At 39.9% G+C, this 15,581-nt stretch overlaps 2 protein-coding genes and 1 long non-coding RNA gene across 7 annotated transcripts in view; 1 reads left to right on the forward strand and 2 right to left on the reverse strand.

Annotated features, from left to right (window-relative positions):
- The window catches only part of LOC125881175 (uncharacterized), a 261,696-nt gene that overhangs the window by 243,368 nt on the left and 2,747 nt on the right, over positions 1-15,581 (forward strand). The window lies entirely within an intron of this gene.
- Positions 1,596-9,631, reverse strand: LOC125881122 (alpha-N-acetylgalactosaminide alpha-2,6-sialyltransferase 1-like). Its single transcript, XM_049564139.1, has 9 exons — positions 9,152-9,631; positions 8,688-8,958; positions 8,199-8,361; positions 7,730-7,892; positions 5,151-5,289; positions 4,951-5,054; positions 4,332-4,415; positions 2,364-2,463; positions 1,596-2,208 (listed from the first exon to the last, which is right to left on the reverse strand). Exons 1-9 carry the CDS (start codon positions 9,250-9,252, stop codon positions 2,005-2,007), a joined length of 1,329 nt encoding a protein of 442 aa, XP_049420096.1. The 5' UTR covers positions 9,253-9,631; the 3' UTR covers positions 1,596-2,004.
- The window catches only part of rnf157 (ring finger protein 157), a 33,866-nt gene continuing 31,005 nt past the window's right edge, over positions 12,721-15,581 (reverse strand). For 2 of the 5 annotated variants that reach the window (XM_049564062.1, XM_049564063.1), the window contains one exon: positions 12,721-14,801. In XM_049564062.1, coding sequence (XP_049420019.1) covers positions 14,653-14,801 — 149 coding nt within the window. In that variant the 3' untranslated portion in view covers positions 12,721-14,652. The remainder of the gene's footprint in view (positions 14,802-15,581) is intronic. The other 3 variants (XM_049564064.1, XM_049564066.1, XM_049564061.1) reach the window with 2 other exon arrangements.

Genomic DNA, 15,581 nt, shown 5'->3' on the forward strand with positions numbered 1-15,581 from the left:
CATTGTCTGCGCCTTAAGCATTGAATCATGCGATCACATGAGGTAAGTGCGTTTTTCATTGGCATTTCAGGGGGGAACATCGGACCCGGGGAACACAGGACCGTTTTTCGGAAAAACGGGGAACACAGGACCCTTTTTCGGAAAAGGGTCCCATGTTCCCCCCTATGTTCTGCACCCGGGGAACACAGGACCCTTTTTCGGAAAAACAGGGAACATAGGACCCTTTTTCGGAAAAAGGGTCCTATGTTCCCCCCTATGTTCTGCACCCGGGGAAGATAGGACCCTTTTTCGGAAAAGTGGGGAACATAGAACCCTTTTTCCGAAAAAGGGTTCTATGTTCCCCAGGTGCAGAACAGGGAATATGGGGGGGGATATGGAACCCGGGGAACATAGGGATGACGCCCCTCTAAATAGGGGAACCAGCTAGCCTGGCTCTGTCCAAAGGTCGGCCAGCAGACACTAAAAGGTCGCTATATTCATTATGGTCATTATATTCTATTTATTTAGTCCCTTAACAGATGGTTCACTGTTTTTGGGAGTTTTGTGTCTCCTAACAGAAAGAAGTTGTCAGGTAGCCAGTGAGTTTTCGGATAGAGTCAAGCTAGCTTTAGCTGTTTTCCTGTTTCCTGTTCGCTAAGCTACACCACCTTCATGTTTACTTTACAATTCAGGCTACCAGTCCTCTAAATTACCTCAGTAAAGATGAGAGTAAACATGTTTCCCAAAATGTTACATTTTTAATTTAACAAGTGACCACATGGAATCCCACAAAAACAATACGAAATGGCTGTAATAAGAAAGCTTTTGCACAATATATTTTGATGAGGGATTTAAATAAAGACAAACTGAGCAGAAATCACCGGACAGGAAGTTACACAGTTTGCATGTGCTGACACCTGAGGCAGCAAACTCAGGTTTCACTGCGGTGTTTTAATCAGTTTTCTTTAACTTAAATGTATTTCTTGCTAGGTGTATCCCAACAGCTGTTTTACTCTACTGCCACTTTGCAGCTGTAACTCTAATAGGTCAGCAGGTGGTGCTGTTTGATTCAATAACTTTCAGGGAAATCTGCTTTTCTAAATCAATGTAAGCGTTACTCATCTTTAAGTGCAGGATCCAACTGAGTTAGTAACTTTGGGTTTTAATTTGCTGGAAGTGAATGCACTGAAAGATATCAATAAAAATACAGCAATAACCAATTTAATGATGAATATCTTAGCTTTAAATGTTCATTTTTTTAAAATAAATAATTCAATGGAAAGAATATCACAACAAAAGAAAGTTTTCTAGGATCGTCAGATGTCAACAATTAAGAATGCAGATTACAAAAATCTTCCACACATTACCCACTGGATCAACCCAACCTGTTTTGTTAGCCTGTGACCCTTAGCTCATGTTTTTGCTGGTGAGACTGACACCAGTTCCCATCTTCTGTAAACGGACTGCAACTGGTGGCATGTCTTCATGCAACAATGGGGACAAACTCAGAGCTCTTATCAAACATTTTTTTTATTCTTTTCACATGCTCTTATTTAACATTTCTTTTTATTTAATTATTAAAATACTTTTTATTATATTATCAAACACATATCTTAGATATCTCAGAATGACGCAACTTCAATTAAAACTAATTGCCACAATTAGCTGAAACTGATGCAGTCTGACACAAAAGCCCTTACCTTCAGAAGGTTATAGTGTTTTTCTTAAACTGTTTTACAGGATGTGTTGATTTAACTTTTTGTTCATGGAGGCAGTAGTTTGTAGTGCTCTTAAACTGTGTGTACTGAGAGGTGTTACTTGTATTTTGTCCACCCCATTTATATCAGTGAGAGTCAAATACATATTACAATATCCAGGAAAGTCTAACTAAGGTGTAGAAACATCGCAGAAGGACAAACCTGTCAGTTACATACTGTCTCACATGGTTTGGGTAAACAAAAATTATTTACAGTTTATTAAATGACCTAGAATCTTGATGCCATCCTCAGTGTATCAGTATCAGTGCTACTTAGGCTTTTCTGTCCCTTTTTCTGAGTCCGGTCCTTGATAGAGCCTCAATATTTTGCTGTCATGTAGTTTTTTCCACGTCTTCATCTCCAGGATATAGTCGTGATTGATGTAGAAAACCACATGTTTTTTCATATTTTTCTGAAAGTAGTAGTTATTGTATTTCTTGTAGTCCTTAGTCATGAATCCGTACACACTCACCTGAAAACGACAAAAACAAAGGACAGGGAATAACCAACACCAAGAAATGATTTGTGAAAAGAAAAGTTGGGCATTTTATAGAAATATGCTTGTTTATAGAGGCATGAACTACAGTACAGATGACATGTGGAGACATTTAAGTAATATTAACTTACAGTGTCACAGGTTTGCAGAGCCAGGAAGAGAGCAAATGCCCCATTGGTCGGTCTGTTTATTGCCCAGAATGAAGAATTCATATGACGAGACTTTAAGAACCTGTGCATAATAAACAGTTACGTATGAACATACATAGACATTAACAATAAGTCTTCACATGTAAGACGAGACAAATAAACTTTTCTGTTTCATATAGAGTGCTGCAGGGATGGTTAGTGTTGCCATGGTTTCCTCAAGAAAAACCCCATTGGACTTTTCCATTGGATTCTGGATTATTGCAGAAAATAACATGCTAGGGATGTTAGTTTTGGTTAATTTTGCTTTTGACAGCCCTGCACTCATTAATTAAAAACTAAATGGATATTTTTTAGAATATAACCCAATCCCTCCCTCTCCAAAAAACTACGCAAAATTACACGAAATACAGGAAGCCCTTCCTTTTAGTCCCATGCTCCAGTGACTCGGCTTTAGATTGCTATCCAGTTAGGTGGTGAAATTTTATTGTTTGTGATGTAAATATCTCAACTTTAATTCTAATCTCTGTTGGCTTTGCTGCCAGACAGCTGGTTAGCAGCGTTGACACACAGAAACACAGTGCCCAATGCCCACCCTCTTGTCTACACTGGTTAGCTAACATTAGCCTTGGCTGCTCTACTCTGCACACCTCCTAGCTAGCAGCGCCACTCATTCAACGGTTACTGCGGGTCCGGTCTTCCCCCAGGTAACCCTTGTGAGAAAGCGGCTTCATTTAAAGCTGCAAAAACCACTTTAGCACTGTTAACTAAGTTAGCACCATTAGCCATGCTGACATTGCTAAAGGAACTGAAAGAGCTAACAGTAGTTAACAATGCTAAAGTTGGTGCCGCTAGTTAAATGTACTTGCGTGTTATGTTTAGCAAGATGATCTCCACAAATTAACACCACTTTTTTGATTTCTTAAGCGTAAATGCCATCGCCAAAAGTAAAAAGCTAACTTTAATTAACAAATGGACTACATTACAGTCACAGGACTTAAGCATCACTACCACTAAGTGTTCGTCCTCAGCGTGATGACGTTTAATGTCCCTGTCCCCCGACAGCCTCTGTAGTTTCATTTAGTCACTTGTTAGCAACTGCTAACAAGCTTCAAAATTCACAAGCGGGATATCTGACGTATTTTATGTCGTAGAACAAAATGTGAAAGTCTAATAAGCTTGTGTCAAGAACCCATTCAAAAAACCCACTGACTTCAAGTTGACATGAATTTCAAACTCAATCCTGGGTCGTGTTAAAATAGTAATCCCAGATTTGCGAAAACTCCTTAACCCAAACCATCATCTATCCCTATAACCAAGTGTGTTTTGTTGCTAAAGCTAACCAGACCTTAACCACAGTGTTTCCACATCATAAAACAGTGAAACAAGAACATTTTGCAGCGGCTTGCTATAGTTTTGCAAATCTAATGCTACCATTTTACCAATTTTTCCAGAAGTCCAGAAGTCCAGAAGTCCAAAAGTACTGACATCAAAATATAATAAAAGTACCAAAAGTAAAATTAGGCATTATGCAGAATGGCCCATTTCAGAATTATGTTCATTATATTACTGGATTTTACCTATTGATGCATTAACACATTAGTATAATGTTGCAGCTGGTAAAGGTGAGGTTCATTTTAACTGCTTCTTATGGGGATCAATAAGGTTTTATCATAATCCATAATATTACTGAATAATTTGTGGGTTGATTATATTGTATAACTGAAGTTAATAAATAAATGCAGTGGAGATATATGTCCAATATTGTCTCTGAGATGTTGTGAAGAAGAAGTACAAAGTAGCAGAAAATATCAATGTAAAGTACAAGCACCTCAAATTGTACTTAAGTACAGTACATGACTAAATGTATGTAGTTACATTCCACCACTGGTTATTATCATTGTTATCATGAATCATAAAGTGTGAAAGAGCTGGGTAGGATTGTGAGAGGACCTGTTTCGAACGTATCTGAGGAAATCCTGGTGCAGAACATAGAAGCGGGACTCGTTGTACTGCCCAGAGTAGTACATTCTTGGCCTGTGGGGTTAAAATACAAAATCACATGGTGATAATGTGGTAGTTGTAGTTCATCCAAAGCAAATGCCACAGCTCCCTAAAGAGTCGTTAAAAAAAGTTACTGTACAGGCTATGTCTCGCCTAAAATGTCTTCAGAGACATATTTTAGTGCACCGTTAAACTGTAATACGAGATTGAACACTTTATGAAGAACTCTCAGTGCTGAATTTAGAAACACTGTTTCGCAAAGTAAACTGTACAAGTTAAATGGCCTGATTTTTGAGGGGAGTTTTGTGACTTCCTGTCTGAGCCACAAAGGAGCATGAAGTGTTTAACATGACTTGTAACCTCCATAAAATGTACTAACGAATGCCTTCTTCCATTTTTTTGGTAACTCGTGAGTCAAAGTTGATTAAAACTTAAAAACCGGACTGTCTCCATAAACATGGTGACCTGATGACACATTTCCAGGCCCAATCCAATATGTTCCAGCACTAGATATACTGTGTTCATGTTACCTTCTACTAATAATAATATTTAGACAGTTGATACTCACCTCCTGTTTTTATATGAGCCATTAGTAATCTTTTCTCCTCTCAGAAGACCACCGAGCCAATTGTAATCCCTCCTCCCCTCAGGTATCATCACGTATTTTATACCCTGCCAAAAGGAAGAGGATGACAGGTGAGTGTGTATGTGTGGGGTATAAATTACAAATTACAATATTACACATTACATTCATTCAAGCTTTAATACCTCATCATGAGGGGCGGCTTTGTATCCGAACCTCTTGAATAAATACGTCGCCGAATGGATGGAGTAGGCCGTGTGAACGTACACCGAAGTTCTGTTTCCCACGTCCTCCTCATAACCATTAGTGACTGCACCGTTCACCCTGCCGCACAAACAGATCCAAATGTGAGAGTGACCTCCATAAATTAATTTCAGTCAGCTTAGAAACCAATTTATATGGTTATTATTTATATGATGAGTTTACTGTAAGATCAAGCACGACTGCGGCTGTCAGTCACTCTGAGCTTACTTTACTTACATGCAAAAGGCAAATAGGTAAAAATAAATGAATTGAAAGTTACATAAATCTGTGTAATACATCCATGTAAGTGCACATTCATTGTGATACAGAAATGTAAGGGCTGTTAAACAAAAATACCATTTTGACATGGCTAAGGTAAAAGTTTGAGTGTGAAGCGACACACCCCCATTCAGTTACTCAGGGTATCACATGACGGACCAGGAAGTTGTAATTCTACTGTTTGGACATGATGAATATACGTAGAGATAATAAAGAGATTATATAACAAATATATAATATAAACAAAGGGGCATTTGATCTGGCATAAATAATTCATGTTGTCTTAAAAATATGTCAGCAACCAACCTATCTGTCCTTTTCCAAATCCCTTCAATGATCTGAAATGAGGCTGACTCCTCTTGGTGTACATTAGGTAGCTAGTTAGCTAAAATAAGATAATTTGAAATTTAACCTGGCTGACACCATTGATCTAGTGTTGGACTAACACCTCTTGCTCTGGCTATAAATTAGGTAGCTATTTAGCTAAAATTTGCTAATTTCAAATTGAACCTGGCTGAAGTTGTTTATCTGGCATTAGACTAACTCCTCATAAAAACTGTACACTGGGTAGCTAGTTAGCTAAAATTAGCTGATTTCAGATGTGACCTGGCTGACCCCATTGATCTGACATTAGGCAAACTCCTCTTGATGTAGCTATACATTAGGTAGCTAGTTAGCTAAAATTTGCTAATTTCAAATTTAACTTGTCTGACACCATTGAGCTAAAATTTGCTAATTTTTAATTTAACCTGGCTGACCCCATTGATCTCGCATTAGACTAACTCCTCTTGATAACTATACACAGAGCTGCCAACTCTCACGCATTGACCGTGAGACTCATGCAATTGACACTTTTCACACGCTCTCACGCCACATGTCCATTTTCTCACGCAGTGAAAACTAAATTCATAACTGATAATGTCGTGGCGTGAAAAGAGGATACTGACAGCGCTGCTTCAGCCAGAGATATTGGATGAAGGGAGATACCCAACTGTAGGCTTATCCAATGTTAAGAAAACGGTTACTCTTCCTGTCTCCTAAGTGGGCATGGTTAGCTCTCCCTCCAATCAGAGCCTGTTCTCCCTCAACCCCCCCTCCCCACCACCGTGTTGAACAGAGGCTCTGTGGATGTCTGTGTATGCGGATCGAGAAGCAGGTGGAATGAAAATACATTCTTCCTATTATTGCAGCCTATTGTTGCACAAAGCTTGGGCATTTTTTATTTATTACTAGCGGTAAATAACTGTTTGTAAGCTAACTGTGATTTTACCGCCTGTTTATCAAGATCACGAGATCTCGCGAGAACTTGTTTTCTGAGACGGACAGGGCTCAAACAAAGTTAACTTTCTCTTGATCTGTGCGGATGAAAAATGCAGCTTTAGTGTCAGAATGTTGGTAAGATGTGTGGCTTGTGGAAAATGAACCCAACATTTACTTTACTGACTACAGGGCGAAAGAATTGACCATAAATTGTGATCACGTTCATTTTCCTCACTGACAACAATACATTCAGAGCTGCCGCAAGTCTCCTACAGAGGCGTGGCGCTGACGTCACTGAATCAGGAAGTGAGCTGAGTTGGGTATCTCGCTTCATCCAATCTCTGCTTCAGCATCATTTGGCCCATAGACAAAGTGCACTCGAGACTTCCGCCTGTCGAGCAAGCTACTTCCTGTTTAGCGCTCCGCTACCTTGAATGAGGATAAAATCATTTAATCTTGTGGCTCTTCTAGACTTTCCAAATGTTATCGGACCAAATTAATCAAATCCTAATAGTGAAACAAGTCATTTTGCGGGGGTTGTAATGCTAAAAAAAAAAAGACAAGCACTGATTTACTATTTCCCAATGTAAGATATGGTAAAAAGTTTCATCAGGAGACAGACTCTGGAGTTGTAATTCCACTGTTTAGCCAAGTGAAAATTGGCTTCAGAGGACGGAGGGCCTGGCTCTGCTGTGTTCCAAGCTTGCTCAACTGTTAATGGAGCACAGGCAAAAAGGGGCAGGACTCAGGAGCTGCTAATTGTTGTGTGGAAGTGGATGAACAGCTATAGGTTGTACATAGTGCCTGATACCACAGTTCACACAATCAAGCACAGGTAGGACCAAGTCACAACTTTGCCAATCACAAGAAAGTCTCAACTGTTTGCACTTACTGTGATGTAAGTGCAATGAGACTTTCTTGTCAAGTGTCAAATCAAGACAGGCAAGTCCAGTTTGGGCCTAAAAAAAGGTTTCTTTCTTACCGGAAAACGTAGTCATGAGCATCGATCTCTCTCCCCATCTTGGAACCGTTGAGGATTCCTCCGGTGCCCACCACAGCACAGCGCACACACCCATCGCTGCCTGGCATTGGAAGGAGCAGTGGCTCTTTCAGCTTTGGGATCAACTTCACTGCACTCATCACCTCTGCAGAAACAAAAATACAAACACTTCATGTGTTTTAAAATACAAAACAGTTCACAACAAGAACACTCTCTGTGGTTCTGAATGTTGCATATAGAACCTTTAAAGGAGTTTTTTTTTCTCAAGAAAAAGGCTTTTCTTGAGATGATCCATACTAAAATTGCTTCAAGATTTACTGAACAGGTTTGTCAAAGTGGAAACAAGTCCACGTCCATTTCTTGGTGACCAAACTACACATAGTGATCATGAAATACTCTAAGTCTTAACACACTTGGTACCTGTCTAACACAGACACACAGAAACACCTACCGTCATAGGGAAGCTGCATAAAGCCAAAAGGATTGTTAAAATGTGAAAGCCGGTTCCACTCGCTCACGTTGATGTTGTCCTTGTGCAGAAACAAACGTATGTTGGGAAGGAAAGCCTTTTTGAAGCTCTCATCCTCAGAGTTTCGCAGAGACTCAGCACATGTCTGAGAACATAGGACAAAATATGAAATGAAGAAATAAACTAAGAATCTTTTCCAAATCTAAATTTAATTGGCACTGTGTTCATGGTGATTTAATTAATGAAGCCCCCGCTCACAGCTGAAGAAACAGCAGACATGAAGCCAAACAGGGAGCTCCAACATAGAAAGTCTGATTAACAGCAGTAATAGCTTTAAAGGAAAAATCAAACTGAAAATCCATGCAGGCCAAACCAGAGACACACAGCTGAACATGTGGCTGTGCAGATTACCCACTCCCACAAAGGTAATGCATCTAGAATTATTATACTATCTTGTCATAGCATAGTTACCCAGGGTCTGGGTGGAGCATCCTGGTTATAAACATCATCAAAATCCCACCGAGGAGCCTTCTTGAAGGATTTTTTGAAGAGGATGGGCATGGGAGTCTCAGCCACAGCAGCATGTGTAGAGCTTCTCATCTGATCCACTTTTAGTTTTGTCACCGGGTTTGTTGTTGCGGTGGAATCAGCAGTTTTTGCCGCACTATAGTTTCCTGTTATATCCCAGAAGTCAAACACTACTTCATGTTTGTGTCTCTTCAATCCTGAGACAGCAGCCAAGCTGATGTGGAAGTTTGACGGAAAAAATAATAAAGCAAATAAAGTTACTAAGACACACTTTTTAAACTAAAAAATTACTGTAGGTGGAAATGTGCGGAGACATTTCTTTGAAGACAATTTAACAGGATTACCAACTAGAAAATAATACAGATGAGTTCCCTTCTTCCCTCGTGAGTTTTTCTAAAACAACTTACTTGATATTGTTTGAATAATCTCCCCATGTTACAAGAATAAGTAAAAGGAAAACTGACATCACAAGCAGCACCGAAAAGATCCTAGACTTTGAGAGGGCCATCACGGAAACTGACCACTGCGCTCAGTCGCGCATGAAGTCAGAGAATTCACCTGCCGCGCCTACAATCAAGCTTGTAGTCCGCTGCCTCCATGCTCCGTACTTTGTAGCCCATTGGACAGACGCACGAGGGAAATCCGGTACTTCCCGAGAGTCCCCGCGCGCGGGGGCGGTGCCTTCTGCTCATTAGAATAAAGGTCACAGCGCATTTTAAACTATCCAGTTTCCATCAAGCCCTCCATTATTGAAAAGGCATCGGATTTGAATATGTGCACTTTCTATAGCTCAGACATTGAAACCTTAGAACAATCTTTTCTTCTCTTGTTATTCAACTTGGACATTTTTTTCAGTATTGGCTGACTTAATGACATAATGATTAAAATATTATGACTCTAAATTGTGAGAATATAAAGGTTGGTGTCCAATTTGAGGACAAGAAAGCAGAGTTTTGGACCAATAATCTAATTATTTTGGCAAAATATTGTATTCACAATTTAAAAAAAAATCATAGTATTTTCTGCATTTCTAAATTTTATGCAAATAAAATAAAATAAAATGCTGTAAAATTGGAAAGGCCCTATGTACTTTATGAATGTACTTTATTAATCTGTGTACCTTTATTCCTGAATGACCCCTTGTATTTTTTTCTGTCTTTAATTGTTAATTTCTGTCTTGCAGTTATATCAATACTGTGATCTGTATTTAAATGTCAAACAATTTGCCTTTTTCTGACTATGATTAAAATAAAAACAAACAAACATTTAAACAAAATATCCTCTGGCTCATTGATTTTGTCCCGTTAAACATTTCTTATCTTCTGCATTTCTTGTCTTGTAATTTTACCTGTGCTGTGGAAGGATATTACTAAATATAAAGTTGACATTTTCTCAGATCTTACTATTTGCCATAGAAATATTACTGCGATTACTGTAACAAAGATATTAATGCATTTTTCCTCATGAACCCCATTTTACTTCTTGACAAATTTACATTCACAAATGTAAATTTACAAACAAAAATAACTAAAGCATTTGTATTTTTTGAAGGAAATGGAACAATACTTGTCAACAATTTCTATCAAAATGATAAACGTATACACTATTAAATGCCCAACATTAATTGACTATTTCTGTGCTACTATAAGGTCTGTATAAATAATAATTGTATCAAAATAAAGGTAACACTTCTGAGATTTAGGTGTAAGCATCAGTATACTAGAAAATGAAGAAATACAGTGGAATAAATAAAAGATTTTACCTTTACCTAACCAAACGTAAGACTTTTAGAGTAAATATTCCTTTGGAATTATGCAGTGGCAGCCCAAAACCTCCAGCAAACCATATCACATCTGAACATGACCTGTGCATAGATGGGTGCTATGTCAAGTTGCGTGTTGTCTTTTTGTCTCTTTGTCTCTTTTTTTTTTTTTGGGCGCTGCACTTGACTTTCGTTGTACAGCTGTGCAATGACAATAAAGGCATTTGATTTTGATATAAAGAAGGAGAACAAATTTAGAGAGCTTTAAGTAATGGGAGCCAAATCCTAAAACTGGTGATTTTAAGCCCAAGGTGAGACTTTAGTCTGGTGGTGTCAGCGTAGTACCACTTTCAGCCACCAGATGGCGACACAGACAGTAAAATAAGAGGCCTTGTTGGGACCACGGGTTGGGACATGAGACCCTGACGTCAGCTGCCTGCTGAAGCTGCCCCCAGGCATTTAAATAGACCTCTTTCACGCAGCAGACATTTTGACTTGTCTTAGTAGGAAAAGCACAGGTGGAGCTGGTGACCTTAATGATGGCTGAGTTCCATTAAGTTTCCCAGTGAGCTATTCCAGTGAGCAAGCATGCACAATACCAGGGCCTGCACTGAGTGGGATGCAGCTATATCAAATCTTACTAAACACACCTGTGCTTTTCCAACTATGACATGTCAAAATGCCATTGTGAAAAAGGTCTCTGACAGGGTGACTGCAACTCACTCAAAGCCCAGAGACTTTGGATTCATTATTTCTAGTGAATCTGAAGTTGTAAATGAACAAAGGGAGCTTGTTCCTGATTAATTTAAAGTGTAACTTCTATTTTTGTTTCTAAGTGATTAATGGGAACAACAGTTTAATGTCACCACCCAGGGCATGTTGGCACCGTCAATATACGGCCACTAAAACTGCTTGTCTTTGTCACTGACAGGCTCAGATTATTATTACAAGTGTCAGACAACATTATGGAAAGGATCTCTACAGAAACAGACCTTTTTGTTCAACCAGAAACAGCCCGGAAATCACTACCACCAAACCCACCAGACTCCATTTAAATTAACAGTTGTTTTATCATCGTAAAACACACTTCATTCAAAGTCGATAGATACAAAGTAAAACTGTCTTAGATCACCTTTCCACTGTTCCAATGATCACCACTCTAGTTTGTTTGAAATAAAAACATATACAACCGGTTAGATGTGAAAACATGCTGGCTCTATACGCGCTTAAATTGCCGTTTATTTAAATAGAGTCTGGTTGGTGTGATGATGGCTATTTTTGGGCTGTTTCTGGTTTAATAAAAATGATCTCACTCTGCAACAAAAATGTCTGTCTCTGTAGGATGATCTTTATAATGTTGTCAGACACTTAGAATAACGATCTGAGCCTGTCAGTGGCAAAAACAAACACTTTTAATGGATGTATACTGACTGTGCGAACATGGTTACATTGCAGCCTGTTTTCGCTCAATACTGGACAAGTTTAAAAACTGTTCTTCTCATTAATCTCATGGGAAAATAGGGTCCAGGTTCCAAAATACCAAAGTTACCCTAAAAGTCCAATATTTACTGTCTTTTAGCCCCGTTTTTGGTCTCTACCAACTCCTGAGGGAAATATCTGTCTCTTTAGCTGCTAAGTGCTCCACTATTTTCACCTGTCTGTCTCTAACTGTGTCTGTCTGCCATTTAGTGTTGAGCAGGTAGTGTACAGATGATTTTTAAAACATTTAAGTTGGGGCTGTAGAACCAAAACAATAAGCGGAAAGATGCTAAAACGCTCCGTGAAGCCGAAGGGAAACTACAGTCAGTGATAATTCTCTGTGGTTGACCTTTTGACATTACACACAGTACACTGATCTGTTGTTAACATAAATCTTTGATAAGTGCAGCTTTAAATAAAAAAGTAACAGTATCCCTTTAAAGAAGATAAAGGCAGCCATTTTGTTTTTCTGTTTTGCTTTGTTTTGACATTTTACCATGACTGTTCTTCTTTTTAAATTACATTTCGGTAACTGGAGATTAAAGTGGGAAGAAAACTGTGCGTATGGAGAGAGGAGGACTGATAAAACTGTTTAATAAGACAATTTTGAGTCAAATGTATATAATGCTAATCAGACGAACATCTGAGAGCAGCGTTTCATGTTCAGGCACATGAACCGAAACAAAACCCTGCACTGATTAATGAATCTGTCCCATTTAAAATAAACAGGAAATCACTCAGCGACGGTTTAGTTGCAAAAACTTTATTATCCATTTGATGTTTTCTTTGACATTTTCACTCATAATTCTAGAAAAGTGGAGGTCTTACAGATTTGGGACCCATTCCTTTGATATCATACTGCGACCAGTGCCACAGAACGGCTTCATCGACACATTCGGACTGTGATCACGTGACTGTTTGCAGCTTGGATATAGTAGTGCAGTCCTCTTGACCCTAACAGTTCGGGGTCGAGGGAAAAGGGAGCCAGCAACAGATATATAACACTGCAGAAGGATATGGTCCGGTTTTCTGTGTGTGCAGTGATCCATCATCAAGTATTCTACAGGAGGGTGCAGGCTGACCTAGACTAACATGCTTACTCTACTATCGCCTCATGCACCGCAAAGTGTGTTGTCTAGGAAACAGCTAATAGTGCATTAAATGTTGATATTGTCCCTTTTCAGTTATCTGTTATGTGGGCGCGCACGTGTGCACGAGTGTGTAAACGTTTACAAATTTTTCACATATTTCATCCACATTCTAATAAACGACACAGTGTTTTGCAACAAATTAAAACAAGGGAACGGGGAACATCAACAACAGGTGAGCTATACAATAAAGTTATACAAAATCAAAACAACTAAAAGCTTCACAAACGAGGAGAGAAGGGCTCGTCGGGATGAGAATAATATGAGCATGAACAAAATGCCAGCTAACCACGGTGTGGCCTAAATCTCAAATTGACTGTATGATGCTTTTCTCACAATAACTCCCTTTACAATGGCGAAATTAAAATAAAAAATAACGTTGAAATGTGTGAATGTAACAGGCCGCTGCAAACACAGTCTTTGTTTGAACTGCACGTGAGCGTCCTCCTGCAGGAGAAAAAGGGAGGAGATGCAGCTTCGGCATCGTTATTGCTTGGTGGTACTTGTTCCAGTTGCACTACGATAATACTGACATGCTAAGATGGAGCTGCAGAAGGAGAGGATGGCGTGGTGTGTGTGTGTGTGTATGTGGGTGTGTGTGTGTTTGGAGAACCAGTTTCAAAGTTTATTTTTAATTCCAGTTTAGGCGACAATCTCGTACATTCCCCTTCTTACAGATCCACGTCCTACATTCTGTTTGACGTTTTTGCTTCCAGTCCATTTCTGTCCAGTCCGGCTGCCAGTTCTCGGCTCGTACGCCACCTTACAGGTCCGACCGCCTCTGTATTCACATTCAGCACAGGTTGTTTGAAAAATCGTGGCGGGAATGAGAGGAAAACATCAGCAGAGGTCGAAAGCTGCATGCGAGACGGGAGCTCCCTGATCCGAGGAGAAGAGTCAGCACGTTTTAGTTGGCTAAGGTAAGGTAGTCCGGTGTGAGCTGACTTTCAAACAGTGTCCGAACACTCACTCAACATACAGTTTATAAGAGAGAAGAAGAAGAAGTACATTAGTAATAAATCAGATTGCCGATCACAGTAGCCCCTGACTGTTTGGCTGGTAATAGAGGAGAGGAAAACGGAGGAGAGGAGCAGCATGTATTTTTCTAGAGATAGTGTCACAATGCACAGCTCTCATTGGTTAAACCTACAGGTAATAAATAATAACGTAGCAGTAGGCTAATCAATCCCACAAGTTAGGTCACAGACAAAAAAAATAAACAAAACAAAGAAACTCCTGTGAGATAAAAGTGCACAGACAACAGACACGTGATGCCTTTCTGTTCCTCTTCCCTCCTCTTTCTCCTCGAGACGAGTTTCCAGCAACGACAATCAATCCAGGAAGTGTTCAGACGGATGGATCAGACGGTGGAGGTGAAGGTGGTGGGGGGGGGGGGTTCCCTGCTCAGTGAGGACAGTATCCAGCGATGCAGCACTATGGCAGGGTAAGAAGAGCTGACTCTGGACGGAGAAGTCTGTGTGTGTGTGTGTCTGTGTGTGTGCGGGTGTGTTTGAGTGTGTTACACAATGAGTGGTCCGCGGCGAGGATGTTTAGGACTCTGGCCGTCCCTGTTCTCAGCCCCCTGCTCCTCCAGGTTGATGTTGCTGGTGGAGGTGTGGTGGGGGAGGGGCTCCAAAACAGGCCTGTAGCCCCCGAGGTACATCAGACCTGAAGAAGAGAGAAGAAGAGTTACATATATATATATTAAAAAAACAACAACAAAGGGAATGTCCCCAAAGCTCTTGAGGTCACAGCTGTATTTCTGGTTTATTATTTTCTGTTGGCTTCGCTGACAGACAGCCGGCTAGCTGCGTTAACATGCGGAAACTTTAGCCCCGTCTCCACCAAACACTTTCAGTATGGTACCTTTGGAACCAACAGTAACCCTTCAGACATGGTACCTAGACCCTAGTGTTTCCACTGCAAACAGTACTCTTAAATGTGGGCGGGGTTGTTGTCACTCACTGCTCCGTCCAGCACTCGTTTATCGTCCACAGAACGAGGCTGCACGCCGACATTTTCAGAGCAAAATAAAACAGGCTGCAGTGAGAGTGGGATATTTAAAATAGCAGGTTTGTGCATTTAGTCCTTCTCAGGCAAGCTCAGGGGTTTAGTGTTGCTGGAGCCCACAGGAACTACACTCCACTACGCTTAGTTTTTCTCAGACTGAGGATTAGAATATATGCAGTTCACATAACCAGGTCGAAATTAATATAAACACTTGAGGATCCACTCATTACTAAAAGTGTATGTCATATAAAAACTAAAGTGATGGTCAAAGTTGTCACAGTGAAATTTAAGGTGTGTTGATGGATTCACGTCGTCACCTCATGCATTGAGTAACATTACAAGTTAACGTTCCACCTTAAAAGTCACCAGCAGTCGGCCCAGTGAATTAAGTTATTTTTTCTCAGACTCCAGCTGCTGTGAGAGGCAGCAAAACATCCT

This window comes from Epinephelus fuscoguttatus, linkage group LG20, assembly GCF_011397635.1.
Source record: "Epinephelus fuscoguttatus linkage group LG20, E.fuscoguttatus.final_Chr_v1".
Classification (NCBI taxonomy): Eukaryota; Metazoa; Chordata; class Actinopteri; order Perciformes; family Serranidae; genus Epinephelus; species Epinephelus fuscoguttatus.